This window comes from Caretta caretta, chromosome 6 (assembly GCF_965140235.1).
Source record: "Caretta caretta isolate rCarCar2 chromosome 6, rCarCar1.hap1, whole genome shotgun sequence".
Classification (NCBI taxonomy): Eukaryota; Metazoa; Chordata; order Testudines; family Cheloniidae; genus Caretta; species Caretta caretta.
Window position 1 is genome coordinate 110,957,401 of NC_134211.1, and position 13,534 is coordinate 110,970,934.

Genomic DNA, 13,534 nt, shown 5'->3' on the forward strand with positions numbered 1-13,534 from the left:
AACCTCTGCCTTTGCCCCGGCGCCCTTCTCCATGGGCCAGTAAACTGCACTAGAACTGCTCTGGGGTGCAGCTGTGTCACTGTCGTGCCGCGAGTGCAAAGGCTCTCTGCCGATGGGCGAGAGCTCTCCAGTCGGCACAATAACTCCACCGCCGCGAGAAGCGGGCGCTGTGTTGGCGGGAGAAGCTCTCCCACCAACATAGCGCGGTCTACGCTGGGGCTTCGGTGGGTGTAATGTACGTGGCTCAAGGGTGGGGCTTATTTACACCCATGAGTGACATAAGTTATACCGAAGTAAGTGCTAGGGTAGACCAGGGCCAGGTCAGGCCTTTTTCATTAGATCACCTGCCTTCTAACAAAGGTCAGAGAAGACTTTGAAGGGAAGGCTCAAAAACAGGGAGGGTGTTGTATGTATTTTCCACCTATTTATTAAACATGGGGCCCAAATCAAAGTCCCCATTCTCAACACTTCCAGACTTTGAAAAAATAGGTTGGTTGCGAATTTACACCTGCCCCCCTTGTTATAATGAGCTGAACCACTCCCACTGGGGGGAGATAGCTATCTGGCCCATCTCCTATTTGTGCATTTCAGTAATAAAGTATCATCTAGCCCCCCATGTTAATCTCAAATTCACATCCCAAGTGTCTGTAGGCTGTTGAGCAGGTTCTGTTTTAGGAGTGGCTGCTAATATGTGACTGGATCCTGAGGTTCTTAACTCAGTTCGCACTGAGGCCAGGTCCTCTATGAGTTTTTCCTATATTTTACAGCCAAAAAAATACTTTCAGTCTAAAGTGACATTTAATTTAGAGTCAGAAAAACAAGAAAAGAATCAAGGAGTTGCCATGAGAGAGCACAGTGTGTGTCTTCACTGTGATTGGCTGTAGCAACACTGAGACCAAAATGGCAGCATGTCTCTGCACACTGGCCACGTTTCTAAAGACTTACAGGTGCTGAGCACAGAGAACAAAGGCAAACAGATTCAAACTACATTCTCATTAACTTCATTGAGAGTTCTCTTCGTGGGAAAATGGAGAAGGGATTTCAGCTTTGGGCCTATCCAGATTCAGTACCAGCAGTCTCAAGGGTAATGTTAACAGGGCAAGTGCAGGTGCAATTTTTCAACTTTTTGTTGCTTAATCTGTGTTATGATTATATCCAAGGCCACCTCCGTTTTGAGCTAGTCTTACATTCTGCAGCATTGTCGCTGGATGCTGGGGCGCTCCACTGAAGCCAGCTGGAAATTCTGTGGCAGCTTCACTTAAAATACAATTTGTTTTAATGAACTAAATACAAATATCAAAACCAGACAGTGAGTAGCCCCTGTGTAGTTTATTTGGATATCAAATTCAGCTAGGGAAATGCGAGAGGCAGTTTGGGACTGTGAGAACAGCAGAATTTGCCTGCTGTTACTACTAAAAATGATCAGCCATGAAATAGTTAATTTTGTGTCAGTTGCCATCTTTAGGTTTCAGAGTTAACCCACTGAGCTTAATGGGGCAGGTCACACCTCTCAGAGCTCTTGTTTCAGGCCATCTGCAGACTCAGACAGACATTATTTCATCTGTTGCAATCAGTTGATCTTGTAAAGGTTTTCTCCAGACCCCTAAAAGCTGGAAACATAAAAAGGAAACTGAGATTCAGACGCACCAGTCTGATGCAAGAGGTGGATTCCATGGGAAACTCGATAGCTTCAGCATCCTGGAATACATGAGTCCTGACTACAGAAGCCACCTGTCTGGCTTTGCAAAGCACTGACAAGTCTCCAGGCAGTGAGTGCTGCTGTTATCCTGGGGAGGATGAGCAGAGAGTAGATTTTAACTCCTGTTAAATGCTATTAGCTCCTTCACTTCAATCCCGGCATTCTTGCTATTTAGATTGATGAGAGAATTGGAAGAGAGAATTTAGATCGATGAGAGAATCAGGGCAGAGAGACTCCAGCTCTCACCTTACCCCTTGTCTTTCTTCCCAGCTTCAGCTGTCTCGTTCACTGATGCTGAGAAGTATAAGTGGCATGACCCTGCACTATGGCATGCTGCAACCTCCTTGGAGGACCTAGACCAGGGCAAGTACATCTTTGCAGTGGATGAAGAACGTGTCCCGTGCCAGTACGATGATGTTATCTTTCAGCCTGAAACCTCCTTTCGAGTAAACATCGACTCATCTGAGCAAATGATTCATCTCCGAAGCATCTCTATAATGGGACAGGTAAAGTGGAACATTTGAGAAACAAAACAAAACGCAATCACACTTCACCACCTCCCCTGCGGCGCCCACAAAGTAGGTCATGAGAACAAAAAGTGCAGTGACACTTGCTGTGTGTATCAGTATGGTTCACTTACAGGCATTTGTTCAGCACTAGGCATGAGCTTGACTTGAGTGTGCACCGTGGTGCCAGATTTCCAGCAAGGCTTCAACCGTGTGCACCACAGTTGTAAGCACAGGTTTGGCTCGTGCATGTGCAAAAAATCTGATTTGTGCATGCAAACTGCGTGGGACCCCACAACCAAGGGAGTCAGGCACTGATTGCCCCATCTGGGGCATGCAAAAGCAATTTTCAACTCCACTGACTTTCTTGACATGACAAGCCATTCAAGCGTTGTTGAAGTATAAATAAGAGACAGACCGTCTCAGGTGTCTCTCGGAGGAAAGTATATGGTTGTCTGGGGGGGGAAGGGAAGTCCTACTATTTTGGGGGGTTGATCTCCTCTGTCCATTTGTCTTGTTGCTGTCCAGTCCTGATTGGGTGGTAATGGTTATTACCCTACCATCTCTGCTGTCTCTTGCCCAAGTCAGAGTTCTTATGTGATTTAAATGTGGGTGTGCAAAACTCTGCATGCAATTTTGGAGGTTGCTGTGGTAAAATAGGGCCGGACTGTGTCTAAATCAAACAAAGGAGAAAACGTGACCGTTCTGCTTTCAAATGCTGTGTCCCTGGAGAGCCTGGGGAAATTTCAGACTGGGTTCCAATGTAAATGAAGGTTCTGAGGCTGGGAAAACTCTGTTTGAAGAAAGTCTGGTCCTTGATTAGCTTGTTCATTTGAATCCATGTGTTGGGAAGCATTTCAGTAAAATTAGGCCAAGACTTTCCAAAGTGACCCAGGACTTTGGGTGCTGAACCTGAGACACATTCCAGCGGTCTGTTTGTCACAAAGTGCTGAGCACTCACCCTCTGGTGATCAGCCCCCTTTGAGGTGTCTCCAAATAGTGCCCAGAATCACCAGGCCCTTCTGCAAGTTTGGTCTCAACTTTTCTTGTTAAATAAAAATGGCCATTGTCACAAAAGTTGCACAGTGGTTTATTAAGACTGGCCCCTTCCTCTCCTCCCAGGTTCAGCTCATTGCTTTATCACGTCATGTGCAATACTGAGATGGGCATGAACAACAACCCCAGATCCAAACAGCTCCTAACTTTGGGATCCAAACTGTGCAGCAGGGTTCCAACTTGGTAATGGGACAAGCTGAGATCCAGGGGGTTCTGACCACTGGGAATGCTTGTACTGGGAGCCAGACTTTGCACCTCATGTCCCACTCTACTGCAGATGATATATGTATCTGGCTCCTGTGATCACAGTAAGTGAGCATGTCACAACACCCTGGGAGTGGGGAAGAGCTCTTGGCAGACAGGGAACTGATGCATAGGAGGCTAAGTGATTTGCCCAAGGTCACATGGGAAGCCAGTGGCAGAGCAGGGAATTGAACGCAGGTCTCCTGGGTTCTAGGCTAGTACCCTAACAACTGACCATCCTTCCTCTCTGTCAGATATATACATGACACACAGCTGAATTGGCCTGGGAAATTTTGTCTGTGTTTCTTGGCCTGTAAGAGCCTGAATGGTGGGACCTTCAGGGCCAGACTGTTGGGGAGGAAGATGTGGCTGGAAGGGCATTCGTACTCATTTCCCCAGGGCTGCTGCCACCTATTGTGGGCTTGCTGCTGTTTTTCTAGTTGGTAGTTTTCAAATAGCGCCTTGGGGCACTGGAGCTTGGGAGGCCAAATAAATCCAGGAATAAACAATGCCCTCTGCTTCCCTGGCTGCTCCATTCCTAGACTCACCTCTGCACTTGCTGGGCTCTGGGGCTGTGCTGTGTATTGTGGCTCAGGCAGATTTTCACTATGCAAGACCTCTAGCATGGTTAGAAATGAGGATTTTAATGAGCCCTTCGGAGGATAATGGTACTGCTAGAGGGAATATATGGAGGCTACATGCCACCGCATTGAAGACACAGCCATGAAGTTCCTTTTTCCTCCTGAGAGCCCTCCTCAGCCCTGAGCTGTGTATCCCATGTCGTGGCTTCACCTTCCAGCCCTGGCTCAGTGCCCCTCTTGAGTGGGTTGGAGGGTAATTGCAGAGACGCTCGCAGCCTGCCCTGTGCCTCTGCCCAGGGACTAACCATATGGCCACTGCAGCACCTGGTGATCTGAGGCGTTAACAGCGGTCTCTGAAACAGCAGGCACTGGTTACGCCCTGAAGCAGGAGACGTAGCTGGGTGTCTCAGTGGTTGTTATTATTTGCGTTGTGATCGTGCCCAGGAGTCCCCTCATCCTCCCCGTACTCGGAGCTGAACAAACACAGTAATGAAGACAGTCCGTGCCCCACACAGCATGTAACTGCGTGATCCAGTACGGGACTTCCCTGGGCCCTGCTCAGAGTTCTGGATCCAAACTTTCCTGCGTCGGGGGTGTTTGTGCTGTAGCTGGGGTTTGGTTGGAGCCAGCTCTAGCCCCTATGTTCCACAGCGCTGTGTGTGCGACAACTCTGGCCAGAGTCGGGGAAATGACATTATAGAAATGACATAGAGGTGTTCACCTTTACTGTTCCTCAGTGACCTTCCAGACCAAATCCTCTCAGTGTGACAGGGCCTTGTTCATTCACAATGAGGAGGCGACATGCCTTCAAGTTTGTAATGCGCTGTGGGATCCTGAGAGAGAGGCTGAGAAGTTGGTTTCTCTCACTGGTTGGCTGGGCGGTGTGGATGGGGTACCAAAGGGTGGGGTTTTTACCACAATGTTCTAGACCGGTCTCCTGGTTTGGCCTCATCCAGACTGGGGGCCATGCAGTGTCAACCAGCAGAGTCGATGAAAGTGTTCAAAACGAGCTCACATGGAATAACTTGGTTCCCAGCCCTGTGTTGACAGGACCCTAGACCTGGATCCACCTAGCGTGCTCCCACCCACACCAGTGGCAAAGCTCCCATTCACTCCCAAGACAGCAGTGTCAGGATTAAAAGGAAGAGTAATGTAGGGTAAAAAGATGCCCATCAGCTGCTTCTACGCCTCTTTGCAAGGTGACATGCAAAGACTAGTCTGTGTATCCACTCCCACACCCCCATTTAGGCATGGGGTATTAAGAAGGTCTGATTATTTTCCTCTTGTGTCCCCTGTTTTTCCTGGAAGTGTCAGGGTGTCACAAATGTTTCTTTGGAAGCCTGTGTGGATGCATGGGAAATTAATAGGAGTAAAAGCAGAGGAGCTACACGGGGCAGGGATTTTTAGTCAGACTGTTTAGTACACTCTGGTTCACTGCTAACCGTGAGGTAACTGAAATGCCTGACAGACAAGCCTGAGATAAAAGATTTGTGTTAAAGAATCCACATCCCTCGCCCTGCTGTTACAGGCGGATAGATCTTCAGTCTGGTTCTCGGCTCCTCTAAGCAGACTCCCAGTACAAAGAGGGAAAAGAAACCCCAGAGTCCTGGTAATTCTCAGCTTAAAAAGAAAGAAACAAATAAAAAACCCAGCCCATATTGTTGCTTTTTACTGTTTTTTTTTTAGTTTGGGAAAGCCTTTCAGGCCTTTGTAGGCTCCATAAAGAAGGGGAGGTGGGCACTGTCCCATTATTTTCCCTTGCCAACACACCTTGAAGGGGATGTCCCAAGGCCTAGTACTTCCGCCTTTGAGGGCAGGTGGGCTAAGTGACCGCTCTGTCGACAAGGCCGGAGCTGCCACATCTTACACTCCGTAGTCTCAGCTGGTAAGAAATGTTGATCTATTTTTTAATCTTTCTGGGTTGGGAGCTAGAAGTTCACCAGTGACGCGGCCTTAGCTGAGTACATGCCGACCAGCTCAGCCAAGCTGCAGTTCCACGGCAACGGGACCTTCCAGGTGACAAATGCCGGGTGTCCGGACAAATCGGGCTGTGAGTGTGGAAATGCTGGGGTGAGTTCTTCAACAAGAATTAAACAAACTGTTCTCTGGGATCTTTTAGCTCCCACAAGTCACAACTCCTGGGTGGGCTCTTCATGGCCTCAGGATGCGGACAGGAAGTCAGGGAACATGCCAGCACTATGCTCAGACAGGGCAGTGCAATCTCATTGGTGTTTGCAAAACTGAACAGAAAAGCAGAGCAGGAGCAGCTCTCTAGCCAGGGGTGGATCAGAGGAACTTACCCTGTGTTTTCATTTAAGAAACATCGACAGATCTGCGCTGCCTTGCTCGGGGATTCTCGGACTCGGTGCCCAGCGCTTGCGTGCAAGGACCCCTTCCAGCCAGTCGGACACTGCTGTGAAATATGCGGTGAGTGCAGAATGGGGATTAATTCCTGTAAGCAGGCATGGGCATGCTGGCCTTCTGGCATAGCTTTATTGTATCTATTTCCTTGGTATTAGGCCTTGAATGCCCTTCTGGAGTTGAATCTTGTGGTTGTCATCTTTACTTTGGGAATGCCAACAATTGACTGACTGCTGTTTGAGTGGTGCGGGGTCTGGTCGGTGGAAAGGTCAGAGCTTTTGGACGGAACCTCGGAGGCTTGAGTTGGTATAAAAATAATTAAACATGCTGGGGACTCTGCAAGTATCGAGACTCAGGCTTAATAATTTAGGGCCTGATCCAAAGTCCAGTGAAATCGGTGGGAAAACTCCTGTTAACTCAGTGGACTCTAGACTCACTTTGGCTGGACTTTCTGAAGCTGAGGAATAACCCATACTCCGCCTGCTGAGCCCTTCTGTTTTTTCTCTGTGGGGTTTTGATCAACCCCCCATATCAGCATGGTGGCATCAAGAGAAAGGTCTTTTACATAGTGTTCTATCTACCGCTCCTCCCCCAGTGGTAAGTATTTTATATTGATGATATCCAAGCAGGACAGCTTCCAATAGCACATCAGCTGTGGTAGAATTTGGTTCCTTTGGGGTTTAGACTGTCCAAATCCCTGCCAGAATTGAAACCGTACGTGTTTCTTAGCTTGGTTCTGGTTTAGCCAGCACTTTGTTGGCTCGAATAGCAATGTATGATGAAGAAGTACAAAGGATTCATTGATCGAACAAACCCCTGAACTGTCCTGATTCTGCATCCAACTTTCTCCTTGTTCCTGCTCTAGGGGCACCTCTACCTCCCTATGAAGTGAGATTAAAAGACACAGGAAAAGGATTTTAGAGTTAAAGCTCTGAGCCCCTCAATGGAGCTTTGTACAGGGATCACCTTGCAGGATGGGGACCCAAGCTCACAGGATGATTGTAGAAAACAATGCTCAGTGCTTCCTTTAGTGCCATCAGATCTTAAATGCACAACATAAATATTAACTATTCATCAAACAGCCCCGCTGCGGTTGGTAGCTATTTATTATCCCCATTTCACAGATGGGGAAACTGAGGCACAGGGGCTGGCTTCAGAGGAAGGGATTCAGCACCTCTGAAAATTAGGCTCCTTTTGCTTAAGGCCTAAAGGTTGGCCTTAGGGACTTGTCCAAGGAAGTCAGTGTCAGGATCCTCTAGCAGTGGGTTCAAATCAACCCCACCACCTCTTCCCACCCCTGCACTGTGCCTCAAATGCCTGTCTCTGGAGTCTGAGTTATGCAGAGCGCTGAGTTATATTTCTGTCTCTCTGAATCATTATCATCCCTTTCTGGAGTCTATCTTGGATTGCAGCCTTTTGTCCCTGTCTGATTTTTCCGAGCCCTGCCCCTGCCCCTGGTTTAGCCTGTCAGGGTGTCACAAGTCATCAAGATAGTTCAATCCATTCCTGTCAGTGCAGGCTGCGAGGACTGCATTCAGTGCTGGCATCAGGGATGTCACTAATGGAAAATACCCAAGGAAAATGCACTTTCTTGTTCCAATAAATGTCATCTTTATCACCTACGGTAAATTTAATTGAAAATGAAAATATACCCAACAGATTGGCGGAATTTCCTCTACATATGGGTGTTTGTCTGCTTATCTACCTGGAAAGTGAACAAGAATTTTTCATATACAGTCATCATGCCAAACTCATTAGGGCTAGCATATGGTTTTCAAACCTGTTCGTACCAGCAGAGCCTTTGAAAGCAATTAATGGAACTTCATATTTCCAGAAACTTTTACTCCTGCTTTTCAAGAAAAATATTTAGCTCAGCTAACGTGGTGCCAATTGATTTGGTGAATCCAATTGTGCCCTTCTCTAGTGCTTTTTATCCAAGGAGCTCAAAGTACTTTACAAGCATTGCTGAACGCTCATCATTACCTCTTTAAGAACTAGGTAAGTGTCCGGAGCGGATGTGGCTTTCCCAGGAGTGTTCTGAAAAGAGCCCTGCTGACGCTGGCTTTTTTAAACCTGTAAAAAGACCAGCAATAGAGGAGGTGTTTCCTGCTGAAAGCTTTTTTCAGAGATCGCTAGCTGATAGAATTATCCCCCCCTTTGTGAGCTCTAGAATGGCACCAGATTACACAAATGGGACTGGGGAATTGTTTGTGAATCTTGTACTGATCCAGATCTTGGTAGACTCTGAAAACCACATTGATTCACGCTACCAGCCCCACAATAGCCCACATGCAAGGAGAGGTGTGCTTGCAAATGCGAAATCAATGAACCTGTGTGTGTTCTTTCTTGTCTTTCTGCCTTTGAACTATAGGAGCCACTATTTCACTGGAATACACTCCTGGTTTCGACATTAGGCAGTATCAGAACAGAATTCTTCACGCCTTCCTGAGCCTGGTATGGTAGTCTGTTTGGAAAGACTTATTTAATACACCATTCAGATAGAAGCCAGGAAATCCCACCAGTGAGACACTCACCATTATCTTATAATATAAATACATTATAATAGACTGGTATGTACATTTTTCCAGTGATGTCAAGCTGGGTAGTGGCTGCTTGCAGAGCCCTATCTGGTACTCTTGTAACTTGGAAGTCAGGCTGGGAAACAGCTGTTTGTAGCCCTGGCTTCTGACCTCAAACAGGAACTCAGCTGCTGGAGCACACAGAGTTCAGCTAGTAGGAAGTCTCTATTTACTATATGGCCCATTAGCGTTTCCCTTTTTTCCAGCTACATCCAACCTCCTACCCTGAATATTTGATGCTACGTGACCCTGGACAAGTCACTTCCCTGCCCAGTGCCTCAGTTTCCCCATTTTACAAAGGGGATTAATGATACTGACCTCCTTTGTAAAGTTCTTTGTGGTCTAGGGATGAAAAGCACAATGTAAGAGCTAGGTATTACTCCTGAAGCTAGTGATCTGGTTCTGCTCTCACATCAGGATGTCACTGGTGTGAATCCTGATTTACAGTGGTGTAAATGAGAGCAGAACCAGGCGTGTTGAGCCCAGACTACCCCAAACTGTCCCACTCTTCCAGTTAACAAGACTATAGCCCAAGGACAGAACACAGAGTGCTGTTCAACACAGAGCCAGCAGCACGGGCACCAGGAGCTCACACCTGCCTTGTTCGAATTTTGACAGTCAGGGGCAGCAAGTCCCAAAGTCAGGCTCCTTTGAATGAGGAAAGAGTCAGCCCTGGACCATGCAGGGTTCCCGATGGCCCTCGAACTGCAGTGGGAGTTGTTCCTTTTTGTCATTCATTCCTACTATTGTTTTGGGGCTAGGGATGTGAACTGGGGGGGTATGGGGAGAGGAGAGGGGGTTGATTTCACCTCCTTTCCTTCACTCACCCCTCTTGGCCGCGTGGTCTCCCAGAGAAGTTAGCAGAGTCGTGGAGTTTAAGGCCAGAAGGGACCGCCAGATTGTCTTGTGTGACTGCTTGTATGTCACAGGCCACCCACACCATCCAGCACCCGGCCACTAAACCCAGCACCCAAAATGAGTTAAAAGTTGAACAGCCCACAGGAGACTAGTGTTAGGGGGCTTATTCCTTCACCCACTTACTTCCCTGGTCCTTCTCGCATGAACAGAGAGCAACAATACCCGAAGTCCAAAGGTGCAAACAATTCGATGTTTATTGGGGTGAACTTCCAGCAAGCATGATTCCAGTTTCCTTCCTTAGTATCCTCCTTCCCAGCTCTGACACCACAGAGCCTTACACCTGTGTCCCTGTTCCCATTCCTGCCCTTAGCCAAACATGATTCCAACTTCCTTACTCCCATTCCCTGTTCCCATTTCCCCCTTTAGCAAAACATGATTCCAACTTCCTTACTCCCATTCCCTGTTCCCATTTCCCCCTTTAGCAAAACATTATTCCAATTTTCTTACCCCCATTCCCTGTTCCCATCTCACACACCCACATGCCCACCCCCACCCACTTCCTCATTGACTACAGATTATATAGTAAAACTTGAGTTCTGCTTAGCTATACCTTAACCAATCATTTTCCTGAAATGTAACTAACCAATCCTAACATATTGTAACATGATTATGTAACCAATTATATCCCACCACCTCAATTAGTTTACACCCAGCAAAATTAATTATACAGCAGACAGGAACAATCACAGAACCAGACAGAGATTATACAGACAAACAACAGCAAAGTGGGAACTATAATGACAAAACAATACAGAAGTGAGGATTTCACATCCCAGCTATTGATAAGTGAGTTCTTGCCAGACAGGATGCTATCAAACTAAGTTTCCTTTTACATTTTCTAGGCACTTCCCTTTCTCTGGAGGTGATAGGAATACAATCCCGTCCTGATAGTGCCTAACAGCCCAATAGCACCTTATTTCAATGTGACTAGTTTGGAATGTGAGGATGTGACCGTTCGCTTCCCAGCTTATGGCTGCCTCTGCTGCTTAGCCAAAGGCCTGAGCCTAAGCACAGGGCCACAAACTGTCACAGTAAGAGAAGGCCCTTACACTGGCAGACAGTGGTTTTGATTCTTTCTTTTATACCTCTATCACTAGCCAAGTGATAAGAATACACCTAAATTCTTAGAGTATAGGCCTTTACAGACAGGCCTGAATATCTATATCCTAACAACTAGGCTATGATGTGTGACAGGAGGGTGGGACCGAGGTGCACCACTGCCCGACACCCCCTCCATGGCAGGGAAATGATTAAGTGAGATACACTCAGACCATCCTACCAAGTGAGCCACACCCCATGCTGCAGAGGAAGGCAAAAAAACCCCAAAGTCACAGCCAATCTGACCTGAAGGGATGCTTGGTACCATCTCAAGGCACCAGCCCACCCCGCCCAGTGTCCATTGTCAGCCATGGAGGGTTGCCAACTTTCTAATTGCACAAAACCCCCTTCCCTGCCCCTTCCCCGAGGCTCCATCCTGATACAGCTCTTCTCTGACTCCACCCCCTACTCACTCCAGCTCCCCTCTCTCTGTCACTCACTCTCCCCCACCCTCACTCACTTTCACTGGGCTGGGGCGGGAGTTGGGGTGCGGGAGTGGGGGAGGGCTACAGCTGGTGGTGTGAGCTCCAGGGTGTGGGTGAGAAATGAGGGGTTCAGGGTACGGGAGGAGGCTCTGGGCTGGGACAGGAGGCTGGAGTGTGGGAGGACATGCGGGCTCTGGGATGGTGCCGGGGATGAGAGATTTGGGGTGCAGGAGGGGGCTCCGGGCTGGAGTTGAGGGGTTTGGTGTGTGGGAGGAGGTTCAGGGCTGGGGTAGGGGGTTGGGGTGCGAGAGGGGATTCCGACCTGGGGCAGGGGGTTGGGGTGCGGATGGGGGTGCGGGATCTGGGAGGGAGTTAGGGTGCAGGAGGGGGTTCTGACCTGGGGTACGGGGTTGGGGTGCTGGGTCTGGGAGGGAGTTTGGGTGTGGGAGGGGGTTCTGACTTGGGGAAGGGGGTTTGAGGTGCAGGTTCCAGCCGGGTGGCACTTACCTCAGGTAGCTCCTGGTCGGCAGCGCAGTGGGGCTAAGACAGGCTCCCTGCCTGCCCTGGCTCCGCGCTGCTCCTGGAAGTGGCCAGCATGTCCGGCCCCTAAGCAGAGGGGCCAGGAGGCTTTGTGTGGTGTGTGCTTCCTGCCCCCGCAGGCACCACCCCCTCAGCTCCCATTGGCTGTGGTTCCCGGCCAATGGGAGCTGCAGAGCCGGCGCTTGGGTGGGGGCAGCACGCAGGGCTTCCCTGATTGCCCCTGCCCCTTGGGGCTGTGGGGACATGCCAGCTGCTTCTGAGGAGCTGCACAGAGCCAGGGCAGGCAGGAAGCTTGCCTTAGCCCCACTGCACCCCTGACCGGACTTTTAATGGCCTGGTCAGCAGTGCTGACCAGCGCTGCCAGGGTCACTTTTCGACCAGGCACCTGGCTCCAGCGGAAGGAGATTAAAAAAACCCACCAACCCAATCCCTGATGCTCCAGCGGAAGGAGATTAAAAAAACCCACCAACCCAGAGTATGGGTAAGGGGAGGCATAATCCCTTCCTGACCCCTGAGGTAGCTGTCTGAACCCCTGAAGTATGCACCTGAGGCTTCAACTCTTCTCTAAGTCTCAGCTGGGGGTGGGGACACTGGCTGGTGAGTGATGTGGGGCACTCTCTCTTCCCAAGGGATGACAGCATTTCAGCAGCAGGCAGAACCCACGCTGGGTGGGTTTACAGGGCCAGATTCACAGCCATGCAGGGGCCTAGCACAGAGCCGCTTTCATCCTGGTGGAGCTGGGTGGGTGGGGATGTAGGAGACTCCTCAAGGAGCATTCGGTTGGCATATCAGTTCCTATCCCATCCCACCACTGAGGGCATGGCCAGAGCAAAAGGTGCTTGAACAAGAAGGTGGTGCATCTGGCCAATCCCTGCCTGCCAGAATGGGTCCTAGAAAGTGTGGGCACCTGGGCCTAAACCAGAGCAGTTTTCAGGCTGCTCTAACTTATGCTGGGGACTAGTTTTGTCCCTGGCAGCCATGGGATCTGGGGGCACAAAGGTGGCTGACCAAAGAACCTGACCCACAGTTTTCAAAACATCTGTTAGCAACACTGCAGGAGAAGGCAGAGCTGGGGGTCCCAGGCTGCGCGACAGGCAAACTCGCTCAGGTGTCACGGTGCTCTTCGCAGCTGCCATGCTGAACCCCCGGCTCCACTCCTCTGCTCTGCGTTCTCCCGTCCAACCGGCCAGTCGAGCACACCAGTATTGGGGGTCACTGCAGCAGCCCGGCCTCATGCTCTGGAGCTTCGGGCCCTGTGCAGCCACCTGGAGGATATGGCTTCAGAGATCCCCCACAATGGATCCCTTGGGCCAAATTTTGCTCCGGGGCAGGTTGTGCTTCCGGAGTAACTTCACAGGAGTTACTCTGGATTTACCCTGCTATAATCAAGATCCGACTATAGCCCCATGTAGCAATAGATGCGAGTCTGGTTCTTCCCTCCTTACAAACGTGTACATTCTAATGTATTGTTTAAGGGTGTGTTACATACACTGCCTCTTTATACAGGGGCCAAATGACACTGTCACTA

The 13,534-nt window shown here is 49.3% G+C and overlaps 1 protein-coding gene across 2 annotated transcripts in view; it reads left to right on the forward strand.

Annotated features, from left to right (window-relative positions):
• The window catches only part of AMN (amnion associated transmembrane protein), a 56,643-nt gene that overhangs the window by 34,776 nt on the left and 8,333 nt on the right, over positions 1-13,534 (forward strand). The window contains exons 5-8 of one of the 2 annotated variants that reach the window (XM_048855036.1): positions 1,970-2,205; positions 6,018-6,155; positions 6,404-6,512; positions 8,818-8,900. In XM_048855036.1, the coding sequence (XP_048710993.1) occupies positions 1,970-2,205; positions 6,018-6,155; positions 6,404-6,512; positions 8,818-8,900 (566 nt within the window). The remainder of the gene's footprint in view (positions 1-1,969; positions 2,206-6,017; positions 6,156-6,403; positions 6,513-8,817; positions 8,901-13,534) is intronic. The other variant, XM_048855037.1, reaches the window with a different exon arrangement.